Source organism: Eptatretus burgeri, chromosome 3, assembly GCF_056783735.1.
Source record: "Eptatretus burgeri isolate ZD-2024b chromosome 3, Ebu_testis_v1, whole genome shotgun sequence".
Taxonomy (NCBI): Eukaryota; Metazoa; Chordata; class Myxini; order Myxiniformes; family Myxinidae; genus Eptatretus; species Eptatretus burgeri.
Window position 1 is genome coordinate 122,239,500 of NC_140963.1, and position 18,381 is coordinate 122,257,880.

At 44.1% G+C, this 18,381-nt stretch overlaps 1 protein-coding gene across 1 annotated transcript in view; it reads left to right on the forward strand.

The window, feature by feature from the left end:
* LOC147030882 (sushi, von Willebrand factor type A, EGF and pentraxin domain-containing protein 1-like) overlaps window positions 1–18,381 on the forward strand; it is a 106,064-nt gene that overhangs the window by 44,602 nt on the left and 43,081 nt on the right. Inside the window, exons 13-16 of the mRNA XM_085875418.1 lie at window positions 8,619–8,745; window positions 12,486–12,568; window positions 15,082–15,226; window positions 15,705–15,784. Of these exons, the coding sequence (XP_085731544.1) occupies window positions 8,619–8,745; window positions 12,486–12,568; window positions 15,082–15,226; window positions 15,705–15,784 (435 nt within the window). The remainder of the gene's footprint in view (window positions 1–8,618; window positions 8,746–12,485; window positions 12,569–15,081; window positions 15,227–15,704; window positions 15,785–18,381) is intronic.

The following is an 18,381-nucleotide window of genomic DNA, read 5'->3' on the forward strand; positions in this document are numbered from 1 at the left end:
TTGTGACGGTCACAGATGGTTCCCACATTGGTAAACTTTGTGATGGTGCACTTTATTGTCCGAAAGTTTGGTGCATGGCGCAAGTGGATACCGAAATGTCTCGAGTAAAGACCTTGCACCTGTATGACACTTTTCATCTGGTGCCAAAGTTCAACAATTTTCGTCCGTTGTTGTACGGTCAGTCTTGGCATTTTTCTGGCGCTCGCTTGGTATCAATATAAACTTCAGGGTCTCTGCAACAAGAAATGAAGCATTGGTTTTAAAATTACTGCTTTTTTAGGATCAAACGAAGCATTTTAAAAGTTGTATATTTTTTTGGGACACCATATACATATTGCATTGAACTACATGTATGCCACAGAGCATACCAACGACTTTATTAAAATGAATGGTACGTGCTGCTTCCTTGCTTGACGCTCAGTATTTAAAAGGATAGAGCATGCCAAAGAAATTTGCATTGAATATTGAGAGCAAGTGAACAGATATGCTTTCATTTTTATACACAGGTCATGCTCATGAAGGAGCAGAAACATTGAAGAGTTGTGGAATCTAAACAAGGACTGAAATCTTTTTCAGACATGTGGTTTGGAGTGAAACAGACAGACATGTCATGCCTATGCAACATCATTCAAATTATCTGGGCGACCTACTTAAAGCGCTCCGTACATCAAGATGCTTCAACACCTCTTCAGCCTCGAGCCTTTTTGTCTCCACCTCTCTTTCATCCTCGAGCCTTTTAACTTCCCTTTCAAACTTCAAATTCCAATGTTCTCTTTTCACATTCGAGCCTTAATTTTAGCTTTCCTTCAGTCTAGAGCCTTTGAGCTTCTCTTTCAGTCTCGAGCCTTTTTTCTTTCCTTTCAGGCATGAGTCTTTTATCTTCCCTTTTTGACTCCAGCATTCTTGCCTCAATCTCTCTTTCAGCCCTAAGCTTTTTATGCTTTTCTCTTCCTCTGCTCTGTGCCCACTGGTCCCCTCTTGCTTGAGGACGAACCTCACAGATGGTTTTCCCAACATTCCAGTTGCAGATGACGGACCACTGTGCTGCCAAGGAGAGAAGAAAGGGTCCATCCATCCGAAGGCACTCATATCCCGTCCACGACTCTTTGTGCTGCACACGATTCTGCTGGTGGACAATTCATCCCGTCCCCAAGATGTCAAAAGATGTGAGTGATGGTCTTTTGATTGATTGCTCCATAATGGCAAGTGAGTCTTCCAACTGAGAGTTTATTCAAAAAATCAAACGCGCCATGGCGCACACACACAATAGCTCGAGACCCCCACCCCCACCCCTTCGTCCTTCTCTACCTCTCATCTATACATGAAGAGAATCTCCATGAAGGTGCTTCATTCTACAAGTAGCTCGTATTTTCAAGCCAATTTTAAATACAGAAGTAGCCAAATAATTCTCGCACCTCAGCGATCACTCAATACAAGTCAAAGGCCGTCGACCAAACAGTGATGACTCCACTTACATCTTGCTCACCAAAAACATGGATCAACTTCTATACACTCATCTCAACTCCCTTTTCCTCATATGTGGTGATTTCAATTGTCATCATGCCAGTTCACCTGCCAAGGCACTTCAGCAAAAGACTTTTGTGACTCATTGGGACTGGCACAATCTGTCGACTTCCCCACCAGGATCTCAGTCAATGGTACTCCATCTCTTCTGGATTCGCTTTTGTACAATTTACCTGCAAATATCTGCTGTTCTTCCTTTGCTCCAAGCAGTTCATCTGACATTATGCTTGTTAAAGTGGACATCTCTCTGGCTGTTATTGGAGAACCACCTCAGCACTGACGAGTCAGACGTTTCACTCAGGCTGATTGGCAGGGACTTCAAGCAGCCATCAAACCTCGAGACTGGTCTCCCAATTCTACTTTCTCTGACATCAATTCATTCTGGGAATTCTTTCAAAGAAACTTGCTCTCTCTCATGCACAGATTTATCCCATCTTGTCTTCAGTTGTCATACCTACCCTCCCACCCATGGTACACTGAAGCTTGTGGTGAGGCAGTTGTCCTGGAACGATGTGTATTCGCCTCATGGAAGGCAAATCCAACCGAAGGCCACCTCAGATAATTCCACAAAGCTTACAACTAGTGTGTCTACACTGAGAAGAGCCACAAAACAACATCTGTCCAACCTTGAGAATGAATTTTCAAACTTGTCTCCCTCGAAAGCCTGGTGGCACCTTCTCAAGTCTGTCTCTGGTATATGCTCCCCCTCCACCCCTCATTTAAAATGGCACCACAGCTGGATCTGCTCGTCAGAGGACTGAATGCCTCAATCCTGTGTTTGCTTCCAAATATTGTGTTGCTCATCTCCCTCTCCCTCTCCCTCTCCCTTCCCAGTCATATCCAACTCCTGGACTCTGTGTCATTTGCACATGAGAAGGTGGAGAAGTTTCTGCCAACCCTCGACTTTGCCCCAGACATCATCAACTCACGTGTTCTAAACACCTGTTCTTGCACTTCGTCTCTCTGCCCTTTTCACCCTGTCATTTATGCTTGGAAATCAGCCAACATTACAGCATTACATAAGAAAGGTACATAAATGGATCCCTTTAACTACAGAACAATGAACTTACTTCCAATCATCTGCAAGGTCATGGAATCCATCATCGCAATTAATATGAAATCATTCCTCTTCTCCAACAACCTCATCTCAGAACATCATTTCAGATTGAGACCTGGTCACTGCGTTGGACATGCTGCTTATACTCTCTCAACAACGGATGAGGTCCTCAATATCAGACATGAGATCAGGGCCATCTCTTTGGACATGTCTCGAGCTTTCGATACAGTCTGGCATCCCGCATTTATCTCCAAACTGTCTGCCTATGGAATCCATGGCCAACTCCACTCTTTCGTTACTGACTTCCTCCACTCTCGTAGACAATGGGTGCTCTCAACAGAATCCTTTCTTCTCCTCTTCCTGTCATGGAGTGCCCCAAGGCAGTGCTCTCGGACCAGTCCTATTCCCAATCTTCATCAGTGATCTCTCTGGAGAGTACTCTTTATCTCTTCGATGACTCTACCATCTGTCGTGACATCCCTCATCTTTATAACAGGAAGCAGCCAATCTTCCCTCTCTTCAGACCTCTACAAAATCACAAATTGGTCAAACACTTGGAATATTTTTTAATCCTGAGAAATCCCACAAACTCACTCTTTCTCTCTCGCTTTCTGAAAGGCCAGAACCACAACCCCTCCCATCTACTTTCTTAATGACTCTCTCAAAGAATTTCAGTCACTCAAACTCACTCTCAGCCATGATCTCTCTTGGGCAAGCCACATTTCAAAGTTAGCCTCCAAAGTCAGGTGCCGAACTGGGCATTCTCCAACATGCAAAGTCCTTTGTTGCCACACCTGAGCTCCGATACACCGACAAGGCTTTCATCTGCAGCTTGATGGTGAACTGAGCTCCCCTCTGGGCTGGCACCCCTGCCTCACACCTTGCTCAGCTTGATGCCATGGAAACCAAGACTTTCATGATAATTGAAATCTCTTGCAATGAAGCTGAGTCTATGGGCCTATCACTTCACCATCACTGACAGGTCGGTGGTCTCTGTCTTCTTCTGCCTCCTTTCTGGTCTGGTACCCTCTGCCCTCTCAGTGCTTTGTTCCCCTCCATCCCCTGCTCTCCCAGGTATCTGCAGGATGCATGCAGTCCACCAGCAACCCCCTCCTAGTGAAACTGCCAAAACCCTGCAAAACCATGATATTTTCAAAACCCATTAAACCACCCCCACTCCTCCCAAAGTTTTGCTTCTGTATCCATCCTGTCCACCCCTCATCGTTACCTGCATCCCGTGTTTGTCTGTCTCCGTCTATTTTCTCCCTCCACCCTGCTGTTGGTATCCTGATCCTTATCTCTTCTGTGTTCTAGCTCTTTCATGAGCCTTGACTATGTACAGTTTGCAAAAAACAAAGTCTTTTTTTTCTCAGGACTGTATGGGTTTCGGTTCTGTATTTATCTTGTCCACCCATTGAACCATCTGCCCACCATTCCTCCCCACACCCATTGTTTGTCCAAGTCTGCCTCTATCTTGGCCTTCAACTGGGTATGCTGTTGGTGTCTCCACCCTCTCTACTGTTCCTTTTGTCCTGTTGTGTCATGACCCATTCAGTGTACTCGTACTAGCTCTCCCACAAGCCTCAACTATGGGGAAAAAATAACAAAAAATATGACTATATATTATAACCACTACATTTTGTCTGAAACGTTTGGTGTATCAGCGTGAACCTCCCGCTGTGCCCATGCACTGCTCAATAGACACAAATAATTTGTGGCACCAATCAAGGCTGTGGACGAGGAAGAAGCTATCACACTGAGAATGGAACAGTGAGGAACATGGAATGTGTGAATGAACCTTGGGTCAACCTGAAAGATCCCAATTATTATGAAACTTTGTAGCAGTTTGTTCATAAACCTTTCCAAGCCACAGAAAAATGGAATTTGAGAAATTTATCCAATTAAATGGGCTTTGAATTAATTCTCAACTTTTCTGATATTGAAATAACAATGCCAGTCATAATATTAATAACAATGACAATCCATAAATCAACAAATAAATCTTGCTTCTCAAAAATTTCGCCAATATGAATGGTCTCCTGAATCTCTACTATAATTCACGGACCGGTGTTTGTTTTTGTGTTTGTTTGTTTGTCACGCTACTCCTTCTACAGTTTCAGGTTGATTACATCCAGACTTGCTACATAGGATCAGCATGACCTCAATTAGTGTCTCGGGGTGTGTTTATCTTTTCCAGTAGTCGTGGGGTGGGGTGGATGCAAATTCTCCATGTGACTGCATATCATGTAGCGCTGCTCCAGTTAGGAGAGAGTATTACAAGTCCCCACCCTTTCTTCTTCTTCCCTTCATAAGAGGTGAGATCCGATGGCACCACTCTTCTGCTCTGGCTTGATCACGATACTCCTCCACCCCCCTCTGTCCTCAGCCAATTCTCTCCAATCTCCAAGCATCCCTACCTTACTGATATTCCTCCTCACACAATCCTCCCATCTCAACCATGGTCTATCTCTTCCCCCCCCCCCACCTTGCTCTCTCAACCTATCCTCTTTCTTTGCCATTCTCTATTCCCCATCTGCACTAAATGCCCAGCCCATCTTAGCTAGCTTTTCACCAATCTCCCAGTCAAGCTCATCTGCACACCAATCTCCTCCCTCATTTCATCCATCCTTCTATCCACCCTCTTCACTCCCAAAATCCTCCTGACCCAGTTGTTCTCACAAACCTGCAGCCTCTGTTCTTGTCTCTCTCTCTCAGTGCCCCCGTCTCCAGACCATAAAGGTAGTCCAGCGTTATACACATCAGAACCTACCCTTTCAATTTTCTTGATATATTTTTTGTCTGCCATTACTCCCTCCACCCTCCTCCACACATTCGCACCCACCTGAATCCTCCTCTGCACCTCTGCCTCCGATTTACCATCCCCAGTCACTGTTCTTCCCAAATACACAAACCTATTTCACTGCCTGATCAATTTCCCCTCTAACATGATATTAATTTATTTTGTCTGCTGCCCAACCCACATCACTTCAGTCTTCTCCATATTCACCTTCAGCCCATGTTTTCCAAATTCCTCCTTCCACTTCCCCCAATACTTTCTGCATCTCCCGCCTACTCTCAACCACAACAGCCTGATTGTCCACATACAGCATGCTCCTCACACTATCCCTCAAACTCACCTTACTGCTTCCCAGCAACATCACCATGATAAATATGTGTGGACTGAGAGTGCTTCACTGCTTCCAACCAATGTTCATGCTGAAGCTGAACACCTCAGACATCCCACGACCAACCAAGAGTCTTCCCTTTGTTCCCTTGTACATCCTTTTCACCAACCTGACTTCTGCTATCCTCTGTGTCGCCATCACCATCTCTCTTGGGCAGTGTTGTAGGCCTTCGCCTGGTCCACCATTCCCAATGCCATCTCCCCTTGTACCTCCAACCTATTCTCCACCAGCTTTCTCAGCATGAACATCCCTTCCATCATCCCTCTACCATTTCTAAACCCATGGTGCTCTTCTCCGATCTCCATCTCCACCGTCTTCATAATCCTCCCATCCAGAATCCTCTCCATCACCTTTATTGCATGAATTAGGGCAGCAATGCCACTGTACTTCCCCAGATCTTGAACATCGCCCTTCCCCTTCCATATCAGCACAACTAACCTTGTCCTCCACTCCTCTGGAATTGAACCCTCATATACATGTTCAAGAGCCCCTTCGTCAAACTGACTCAGGCTCCTTCCGCTGAAATTATCATCTCTGTACACACCTCATCAATGCCTGGTGCTCTTCCCTTCTTCATGAACTTCAATGCCATCCATGCTTCCTCCTCTGTCATCTCCACCAACTCCATTTTCCCCTCTCCATAACACAGTTGCTCCAGTTTGCCGTTGCTTCCTTCCCTGTTCAACAGCTCTTTGAAATACCGTTCACACACCTTTAATACTGCCCCCTTCATGTCACTCGCCTCCTGCCACCATCTTTAATCACCCCCCCCCCTTCATGTTCTTACCCTCCTCACCCCTGTCATGTGCCAATTTGTATATCAACTTCCTCCCACCATTCTCTTCCAACTTGTTTTGCACCTCTTACATATTATTCCTCACCTTATCCACAGCTCTCCTTGCTGCTTTCTTCTTCTGCTCATACAGGTGCAGCAACCCAACATCTGGATGCCTCCCCCCCCATCCTTCATCTTCTGTATCCTCTTCCAAATATCCTTTTCACCAGCTGCCTTCGTTACCAAATCCGTTCACCATAACTGTTTTCTCTCCCTTGACAATGCACACTTTCTTGACATCCTTCCACACAAAAGTTCTACAATTCTCCGAAATGCCTCTCCATACTTCTTCCACCCCTCCGACAAACTGTCTGCTTCTTAGTTAAATTGCTCATACCTAGCCCTCAACGACAAAGTTTCCCCGACACTTTCCCCACATAATAATCTTCTGACCACTGCGCCTAACCTCCCTCCTTTTCTCTATCCATACCACAAATACCACATGCTCTCCCACCACTGCCTTACAACCCTTAATGCTCCACAACTGTCGCTTCATTACCACCACCAAATTCAGTTCTGTTCTATGATGTCCACTCCTGTCGGTAATCTTGTGGCTTCCCACTTTTGAAAGAAAGGATCAGCTATGGCCATCCCATTCCTCACCACCAGCTCTTGACTTTCTCGATTCCTCGTTCACCAACCAAATTTGCCAAAAAAAATTCTCTTCACCTGGCTCAGCCACTTCTACATGCGCATTAAAGTCCCAACCCTGCCTCCAACCAATGGAGGCAGGGTTGGGACTTCTCCCCCTCATTAAAGTCCCCTGCAATGCACAGCATCACATCCAGCAAAATCATTCCCACCATCCACTCCAGTGCATCCATGAATTCCTGGTTCTTTTCCCCAGTTCTTCCCATTTGTGGCCTATATACCGACATAACACAAACCATTTGCCTCTGTACCACAAACCATGACATAACTATCCGTCTCTCCCATCTTTCCACTCTGACCACCTGCTTGCTGATCTCTTCTGATACTATTATTCCTATGCCATTACTCCTTCCATCCCCCCTGCCCCCCTCTCCCATGTGCAACAGCTTGTATCCTCCTCCCAACCTCCTTTCTATTTAGTCTCCTGCACACACTTACAACCTCCTTCTCTGCATCATCTCCACCACCTCGACTCTTCTCCCCCTCATTGATCCAACATTCAAACTACCTAGCCGAATCTCGCTTCTGAACCGCTGCCCACCTGGCAGAGCTAGTACCATCTTGATCTGTTTGGGACACTCTGGTCATCAATCAGTAGTGCTGTGTGGGCTGACCTGCTGGACACACTACCCTAGCCTGTTATCATAATCTTGTGTGTGCATACGCACACACATTGCTCGTTCTCCACTCGCTTCCCACCTCCCCCCCCTGCCCACCCCTTGGCTCTCCCTCCACACTTGACTCCTCACCCCCACCCTCGAGGCACTCCTCATCACTATCCCCACCCCATTCACGCACTCCCCCTCCCCTTCCTTCTGTCCTGCATCTCCTTAGTACATTAAATTTGTACTTATTCAGCTTACACAAAATAAATCTTTTTCACAAGAATCAATCATTTCTCTCACAAAACTCACAAAAATTAGAGTTCAAAAGTCACTCAGTTTGACCAACACCATGAGCCAAATCAAGCCCTTGAGCACAAATGGCAGCAATCGCAACATGACCCCCTGATCCTCTCCATGACACTACAGGCCAAATCCAGCCCACGAGCACAAATAGCAGGACCCTTTACAGTACAGTATTCCTGTCCCCACGTTTTCCAGTGAAGTGAGGTATGTTTTTGCTTCCTGCACATATCCCGGGTTATTATTTTTATTTTTGGCAGCGATTGAGGCAGCTGTCAGTTGCCAATACACCACCCAAATAATGTACAGCATGTGTCAGAAGAACATGTTGCATGTTTAGAACAAGATCACCCGTAGGTCAGGTACTCTGCTCGTGTATTTAAATTATCAGGAATGTCACTTTATTTACCCAATGCCTAATATATGTCAGCATACACTCCAACTCTCTGTCTCTGCAATAGGGATCTGCCTATACCGTCCCGCTGGATACTGAAGTAACTTTTCACTGTAAAGAAGATCATATGCTTTATGGGCCGACACAAAGGACATGTCAAGATGGACATTTGAGCGTACCAGTGTGCACACAAGGTATATAATCTCATTTTTGGTGCTTGTTAATCTGAATTCCAATGAGGATGGGTTTTCATTTCTATATATGCACAAATATAATTTTCTGCCGATGTGTGATTCCATGTACATTACTATGACGTGCATAATTTTTTCAAACTCCACTTAACTTGTTTGTAGGTGCCAAAAAAGTTCACCACTGAGAACGGAAAAAAACCACTGAGAACAAATCATGTAAAAAGTGTTTTCTCCAACAATTTTTATGGGTCGTGGGTCATGAAGTTTGGGTCTCAAGCTAGATTCGCTTCAGGACCCTTAACCAAAATCGAATTGGCTTGCTCTTGTCACCTACCAAACTCATTCACCAAGTTTTGTCCGAATCCGTCGACAATGTTTTGAGACATTGTGCTAGATATTGTTTTTAGCCCCATCTCTCAATTGTGAAGAATAATTTTTAAAATTCTCGTTTCTAGGATCCAGATCTTCACCAAAATCTAATAAAATCATCATCATCACACACCCAATCTGTCCACCGGGTTTCGGCTGAATCCGTCCATAACTTTTTTTAGATATCCTGCTCACAGACAGACAAATAGGGGTGAAAACAGAACCTCTGTCCACCTTCAGTGGTGGAGGTAATTAAAATGCAATTATCACAAAGATACTCACAGCTAATTATCACAAAGATGGCCACCAGCCACAGATAACTCCATGGACCAGTTAGTTGTTAAGCAACCATGAACGCCAATTGGTACTGCCAATCCTGGCAGGGTGTCACGACTTCACATGGGTACCTTACCTTTGGACGGCCACATCAAGTGAGTTTTGTGCCCTCAACGCACACCCAGATTACTGCCGAGCGATACAATAAGTATGCGTTGGCTAACAAGAGCAAAACACATGGGGTAGAACTTCACGGCTAACACTACATGTAGACTACACTGGGCCAATGGAAAACGCACTATGTTCGGACTGACCCGGTACATTCACAATAATGAACAAGTTTATTTATAGCAAGGGTAAGGAAAGGTATGTAGGCAAGCAAGGAAAGATTTTATTGCAGCAATATTTGTGCAACAGTGGAAAGCAAGGATTGGTGAGGTGTGGCAAAATAAATGAACTTATTTACAAACACAAGATACACAGTGCAGAGTTACCCCAATCCTAAAATTTCTACAGTCTTAATTATGCTCCCAAAACAGGCACCATCAGAAACATTCCCTGACAAAGTGAGGGTTTCGACCTCTCAATTGCCAGGCGAGGTAGAAGGACCAATGCAAATCCTGAAAATCATCGCCAGGAGGGTGAGGAGGGACTATCGCTGGAGGGAATAGGAGGGGGTGGGAGAGGGAAACTAAGGGTGTCTACGGTGCATGGTCGGAGGGAGGTGCAGTGAGGGGTGGTGATTTTCAGGTGAAGTGCGGAGAGGAAGGTGTAAAGATGTGGAACAAGGGGGGTTATAAATAAAGCAAAGAAGGTGTGAGAAGATAGTCTTAACAAAGAAGTGTAATGAGGTCTGCAAGTGTACTGTCTAAACTGTGCTGGGCCGGCTCTTCTGCTTGGTTGTGGACTCCGTTCCGCTCACTCTATTCGCTCCGCCAAGCTCCGTTGTCCTCTGACCAATGACCATGAGAACAAGAAGAACCAGAGCCAATTGACTGACTCACTTTCACTAAATTTCTGTGCAGAATCTGTTGTTTTATAATCCCCTGGCATTGGAGGAGTCCAGAGTCGGATCAGGATGAGCTGATAGAGCTTTCCAGTGCTCTCATTGGCATGTGGACAATTACCACTGCATTGGCCCCACCCATGTGTGTGTTCGACGATGGGAAATGGCCTCAGTCGCTCTGCGCTCTGTCAATTACCATGGCGATCCATCTCTGAGATTACCATGGCAGTACACATTTGGTCACACACGTCACAGTGAACGTGTGCCGAACATGCGGCGATAGAGGCCATAATTCAATGGAACACTGGAGTCGTCCACACGACATCGAACAGAGCCTAGTGCATATTTGCACCTCAAGTTACATGCCAGAACATGCCAATTTGAGTATCTACTATGGTGCATCGAGCTCCCCCATCTCCAGGCAGTCCAGAGGGCAGTGGTGAATGTCGGTGATGATGACGGTTGAGTAATGGCAGCGATGGTGTAGCATAGCAGTTGTGGTGTGGTGATGCGTGATGGAGGTGGTTGGTCATTCGTTGTGGCCGTTAATGGCGAAGGTAAGCAAGCTTGCCATGTGGTCTGATGTTGTGGTGATTTTGAGAAAAGTGTTGTGGTGGTGCATGAAATTCTGCAATGTTGAGGTTCGAGTCTGGTGAAGTTTGAGTGTAACGTCTGTTGGATAATGGCACACAATTTGAATGGGAAATGGTACGTGTGTGCAAATGACTTGCCCCTGTTGCTATGGTCTTTGGTGTGTACGTATGCACGAAGAAAGGTCGTGTTCAGCAAAGCAAAATAATGTAAAGAATGAAAGATTGGTAAAGAATGGAAAGGAAAACACTATTTAAGCCCATACAATGCATATTGTCCCATAAACCCACTCCCCATAACATAAGGCAAGGACTATCTGGAATGAATACTAATGAAATAACTATCTCGGGAATGCTATGTGTTGTGTGCCATTGCTTTGGGGGAGTGCCGGTTTCGGAGAACTGTAAAGTACCATAATTTGGCAATAATATGCAAACATTGAGAGATGGGCTGAAATTATGGACTTAAACAGTTATGAGTAAATCCACCTTCTTTGCTCTTGTTTAGAGCCTTGTTGTTTTGCAACTAATGCTTCAGCTGCAGGTTTGTCCACTCATCATCTAACCCTTTAAAGTAAATCCTATAGTAGGGACATGATTTTTTTTTTTAAAGAAAAACTCACTTTCCGATGCAATGTCTGTTTTCAAGGTATCGTCTATGTTGGCATTACAAAGCTCTTTTGACCCCAACCATATGTAACAGTTTTACATTAGTTTGCTGTTATTTCTTTGGGTTCATCGGACTGGAAGCGCTGGCATGTGGTTTGGTAAAGAGAGGGAGTGCCGGGGCACGTGGCATTCCCGGGGTTCACTTCGCTTGGTGAGCGATAATTTTGGTAATAAAACCAATCGTTCTCTTCAAACATTGCCTCTCCAGCATTAACATCAGAACTTCATACCGTACATGGCATACAGAACAGCTTTGAACTTGTCTTGTCTGTGTTGAATATAACCATGTGGATTGTGATCATTTATGTTCATCATCTGAAGTAACCATGGCAGCACAAACCTTACTCGTTTTCAGGAAAGCAGCTTTAATACTTGTCATTGATAGACTGGTGTCAAAAAGGCTTAGTTAATGGTACTCAAATTGTTGACATATTTGATAGCTTGAGGTCAAACTGTGTGCACATCAGTGTGACCATGAAGATGGGGGGGGGGGGGATCTTGGAGGGCAAAAGCAAGCATTTCCAAAGCTGGTGGTCCAACCCTACCCAAGCCAATTTACTTTCTGGCTCTCAGTGGCACACGTCTGAGTCAGTATGCTCAACGTGCAAAACCAATGTTGATGAACAACTTGTGGAACATTAAACATTCTTTCACTAACCGAGGAAGAGAATCGTGTGAAAATACATTTCAATGTATTTTGTTACTGTTTAGATTATTCAAAATGTAACTTACAAAATGGTTTGCAGTTTTTCTTGTTTGTCAGGAAAGCAATAGGAATCCAAATGATTGTAAGTTATTTTTGTGCATGCTTGACTGTTCCTCTTGAATTGCAGCTGTTTGCAAGATTACAGAGGATGAACTGGCTGCACGTTTTACCTTCATCCATCACAGGTTTAATATGTTCAAGAAAATCAAGGTATGAGGGGTCAGGTTCCTGTAGCAATTTAGACTTTGCTATGAATCTAACAAGGGCACTTAGCCATTCAAGAAGTGATTCAAACTAACCTTCAAAAGCAACCATTTTCTTCTCTCCAAGCCCGGAGACCAGATAGTGGTGAGATCATGGTGGGCGATTATACATACTTCTGGTCTGTTCATTCCTACTCTACTAGTCTTGGGGGATTTCAATGTGTCGACTCACATTGAAAGGGATGGTTATGAGATGTGTGTTAGTCCATATGGGTCTGGAATTATGAACCAGAATAGTAGCAAGTTATTTGACTTTGCAAGAAGTCATGGACTGATGGAGGCTGGTTCATGGTTTCAGTGCTCACAGCCTCATCTCTGGACTTGGTATTCCATTGCTGGTGGTGTGGCAAAGGAGAATGCCCATGTGCTTATTGATGGTCATTGAAGGATGCTCCAGCACAGCAGGGTCTACCGGAGTGCTCAGTTCCTCAATACCGAACACAAGCTTGTTGTAGCAACTCTGATGTTGCAGCTCAAATCCTAGAGAATAGTATTATCCCAGCCGAGGCTAGATGTTGGCAATCTAAACGATGAGATGGTAGCTGAGAAGTTTGCGAACAGGCTGAGTGGGGATTTGGGGGGTCTGGGTGTTTCTTCGGATTCTGAAGAGTTGTGGAGTGCCTTCAAGACTTCCATCCTTGATGTTGCCGGTGGTTGTCTTTGAACCCATTGTCAGGTGAAGAAGAACTTTGTCTCCCAAGTGACACTGGATACCATTGACCAGAGTTGCAGGGCCAGGCTTTATGGCAGAGCTGAGCAGTTTAGGGAGCTAAGGCGTAAACCTGTACGTTCCCTGTGGGTGGACAAGGAGGCCGATATGCGAGGAATCTGTGAAGGGGTAGAGCAGCACCTGTGGTCAAGTGAATCTCATCCTGCTTTCAGAGTAATTTGTGCATGGCATTCATCCAAGCCTGTCCCTCAGTATACTGCAATTAGAGCGGAGGGTGGTGAGCTCTTGACAGAGGAGTCTGAAGTGAAGGCCCACTGAGCAGTTACTTTGAGCTGCTATACCAGGCTGATCCACCAGCTGTTGAGTTGGATGTCAAGGGCATTACTATCCCGGCATATAATCATGTTTTAGAATCAACATATACAACCGTCGAATCAACTTTGAGCTGCCTTTGTTTGTGGAACACAGGCTGCAGTGAACCAGTTGAAAGTGGGTAAAGCTCCTGGGATTTGTGGCATCCATGCTGAACTTCTCAAGGCTGGTGGAAATGCTGTACTCATGTCGTTGCATGCAGTTCTGTTCTCTGTTGAGAGCACAGGCATTATCCTAACTGTCCAGAAGAGGGGCCTTGTTGTCCATCTCTGGAAAGGGAAGGGTGATCGCCAAATTTGCAACAACAACCTCGGCGTGATACTGCTCTTTGCTCGGATAACTCTTGACAGGGTTTGCCACCGTCTGCTTCAGCACCAGTGCCCAGAGTCGTCGGGCTTTACACCAGAGGTCAATGATTGATGGCACACTCATCTTTGCTGAGATGCTGGACATCCTTATCTAGACCCGTCGGAGCCACTGGGATTATGGGTTACATGGGTCAAAACTAAGATCAAGGCTTTCAAGGACATATTGGATGCTGCTATCTTGACAGTACCTGTTTGTGGCAAGGATGTTGAGGCCACAGAAAGATTCACTTCCCTTGGCAGTGCTATTCATATATCCACATGTTGTGAGCCAAAGGTCGATAGACATCTGGGTCAGAACTTTTGGAGGGGGGGGAGGGTCATGGATTCACTGGATCATTGGGTGTGGCATTGTCAGTACCTATGCAGTTGGATGAAAGTCCGACTCTTTATGTCCTTCGTTCTAGTCTTGCTCTACAGATGTGAGACTTGGACTCTTCAGAGTAATTTGTGCATGGCATTCATCCAAGCCTGTCCCTCAGTGTACTGCAGTTAGAGTGGAGGGTGGTGAGCTCTTGACAGAGGAGTCTGAAGTGAAGGCCCGCTGAGCAGTTACTTTGAGCGGCTATACCATGTTGATCAAGGAACTGAGAAGCAGACTTAACTCCTTCTGCACCATTTCTCTTCGGGGAATCCTTGGCTATTGCTGGTCAGACTTTGTGTCTGACGAGCATTTCCTGAGAGAGACTCAGATGAGATTTGTTACCTGCATAGTCGTAAATGTTAGCTGTGGCTGCATGGACATGTGGCTCGTTTTCCTGATCCAACTCACCAGATTCTATGAGGAAGGGAGCCTCGTGAGTGGAGGAGGCCAATGAGTCAACCATGCTCCTTGTGGTTGTAGCAGGTTGATCGGCATCTTAAGGAGATTGGGATGGGCCAGGCATCTGCCTGGGGGATGGCCAGCCAAAGGCCCCTTGAGTACCAGTGGAATGTTTGTACAGTGACCTGTGTTCCAGCAAATGCTCCCATACCTGACCTGACATTTTTTATTTTTCTCTGTTTTATCCTGTATCGCTAAATCTCTCCAATCCTTCTGCTTTATCTCTGAAGGGGTACTACCCAAAAACATACTACTACAAGATTCCTACAAATCATTATGTGGAAATGAAATGTGAAGATGGAAAAAAACCACTCAAGCGGTCAATGTGGGCATACTGCAGCACCGGACACATGTACCTGCCCTCCTGTGGAACAGGTTCAGTTTACTGACATCTCAAAACCTCATTCTCACTCATTTTGCCAAATTCTGTCTTTGCATTTGTTTATACAGTATGTTGATATTTTTTTCATGCTTCTATCATTATACACAGGATTATTATGATCCATTATGATTATTTTGCAGTCGAGACTCATATGAGTGAAGTGACAGAGGGTTGAAGTGGCTGCACTGACAGTGGGGCAGTGGGACAATACGTGGTTGCAAGTAGATTGGGGGAGGGGGGAGTTGGGTTAATGAGGGTCACCAGTTCGGATGGTGGATGACCTGACATGATGGTGCACTGCAGTTTTGAAGTCCTGGAGGGAAAAGTGGGATTGGAACAGATGATGAATGAGGTTCCATAAGTAAGCAAAGAGAAACAAAGAATCAGTTGAGGTGATCTTTCATAATTCATCCCTTTCATCTTTTGCCTCAAGATTTTCATCTCCAATTTTGTTTTCCTTCTTTCCTACAGACTCTGATCTTACCTGTATGATATCAGAAAAATCCTTAAAGAACAAGAACCTGAGAATTCCTCGGATTTATCAACATGTGGTATGCTCATGAGTTTTTGCAACCCCTGAACTAATGTGAACAGAATTAAATGAACAGCACATCATCATCATCATCATCATCATCATCATCATCATCATCATCATCATCACACCATTTTAAAGCCTTTTTCCCTGAGCAGGGGTCAGCTTTTTGCGGGCTCCAATCATGGTATCCTTTCTTGTGGCAATGTTTTTACGGCCGGATGCCCTTCCTGATGCCAACCCTTTAGTCACCTTCGACATGCAGGCATAATTACCAGTATACTGATGCTCATTTCGCTGACCTCGGAAGGATGACAGGCTGAGTTAACCCCCCCCGATGTTAATTCAGTGGCCAGCGGGGCTCGAACTCAGGTCCCCGAGGATCCCGAGCCACCACCCTAACCACTTAGCCAACACCAGGCTTTTTAAACCAACAGCACATAATGTTGATAAATCGTACACAATCATACTATTATTTCTCACCATGCCATGATCACATTAACCATGACAGTAGGTAGTGTCGAAAGGGAGGATTTGACACAGTTATGTGTCCTATTTCTCAGTCATAATATTTGCTCGCAAACGCTCACTCATATTTCTCCTTTTCAAACTGGAACACATTACTTTGTTAAACAGCTCCCTTTTGACACTACTCCCCTGCCAGGGGCTGTGGCCTCGCCTTCCTATCGCATGATCATTTCTTTAACCAAATTGAGTAGTCATGTGGAGATCCTATGAATATTTCTGTTAAATTTTCGGGAATAACATAATTTCTTTATCAATTATATAAAAGGCGGCAATAGACCGTTTAAACCCCCAAACCCCATTTGTATCAATACTTATCCTATCAATCTATCAATACTTGAAACCCATAAGGTAATGTATTTATTCCATCACTCATTATATATCTTTTATCATGAAATGCTGTTAGAGCTTTCTTACTAACAGTCTCTGAGAATATTTCATGTTAATAATTTCCAACAAGATTAATCTCTCGATAAACATCTTTTTTCTTCCATATACATTCAAGGTAATGTTGAAAGTTCATGGTCTCTTTTAATAGATTCTTCTCTAGACCTTTAAGTTTCTTTTCACATTTGAATTCATTTAACCCTCTCATTAAGTAATTATAAGCATATGCCTTTGATCTAACACCTACAATATCACCTAGTGCCTTTTCACCGAATTCATCCATAAATTTACCAATAACCTTTCTATTCTTATTCGAAAAGAGCGGGTTATTAGGATCATAATTACTTGTATCATAAATATCTTCATCTTCTTTCATATCCTTATAAACATCGTCTGTAGCTATCTCTAGTATGAATCTATCCGTATACTTTTATAGCAATACAACATTCTCACCATGTCTTTCCTTTACATCAGTGTTTCTCAACATCTGACGGGTTCCAGGGGTTCCGGGGTTCCACGGAATCTGGTTCCGGGGTTCCCCGGAACCCTAGGGTTCTGAAAGAGGTCGCTAGGGGTTCCACGAGAAACAGTAATAAATAGGCTAATGTATTTTTGAGTAGTTTTTGTTTGATTTAATATTCGTAATTTTACTATACACGTACGGCATATTGTTGGAAACTCTTTGGTTATTATAATAGAGGCTTCAACCTCTTATATTATTTACAATTATAGCAACCATAGGGAATGTTATATTATAACAACCACGAAGCGCGATGGACGCCCGGAATAATGACTCGTCATTGAACACGGCACACGGCCTGCACGTGATGATGTCTCCCACTCGAAGCACGATGAGCAATGGACGCCCGGAATAATGACTCATCATTGAACATGGCGCACGGCCTGTACGTGATGACGTCACCCACTCGATGCACGATGCGCGATGGACGCCCGGAATAACGACTCGTCATTGAACACGGCACACGGCCTGTACGTGATGACATCACCAATGATGACGTGGTCTGTCTCATTGCCAATAAATGTGACAAAAAGGGGGTCATTTTTTCCTTAAACCAGGTATCCGAAAAAAAAAATTATATTTACCACGTGAACTACGATAAAAATATAAAAGAGCTAGATATTAATAATGGTATATAATAATTTTTATGCAGGGGTTCCCTGAGACATGAAAACTATTTCAAGGGTTCCACAAGAGTAAAAAGGTTGAGAAACACTGCTTTAGATGGTTATAAAAGTAATCATACATTAAATACTTTGAAAGATCTAAAACAGATGTTCCCGCATAAATCGGTTTATCCATCTTTATACTCTCTTAATGAAAATGAACAGCACAAAAATTATCTGTAAATATTTCTACTCTTTTAAAGCTTGGTTTATTTATCAACTTCTCCGCCTGCTCCCAAGTTGTAGCAAGTCTTACATTTTATCTTTTCCTTATATTTTCCATTGTTTTACCAAATACAGAATTATTCATCAACTTGTGCAAGTCCTCAAAATCATTATTAGCCTTTGTTCTCATCCTCGTATTATGATCAATATATTTCCCAAACCAATGACTTTGACTCAACTATAATGCCCTATGTACCTTTTTAACTTGTAGTCCTGCTTCTATAAATTGCTTGAGGTTTCTTTGATGTAAAGCATACTTCTCTTTATCAAACAATGTTGTTAGTAATTTAGTTG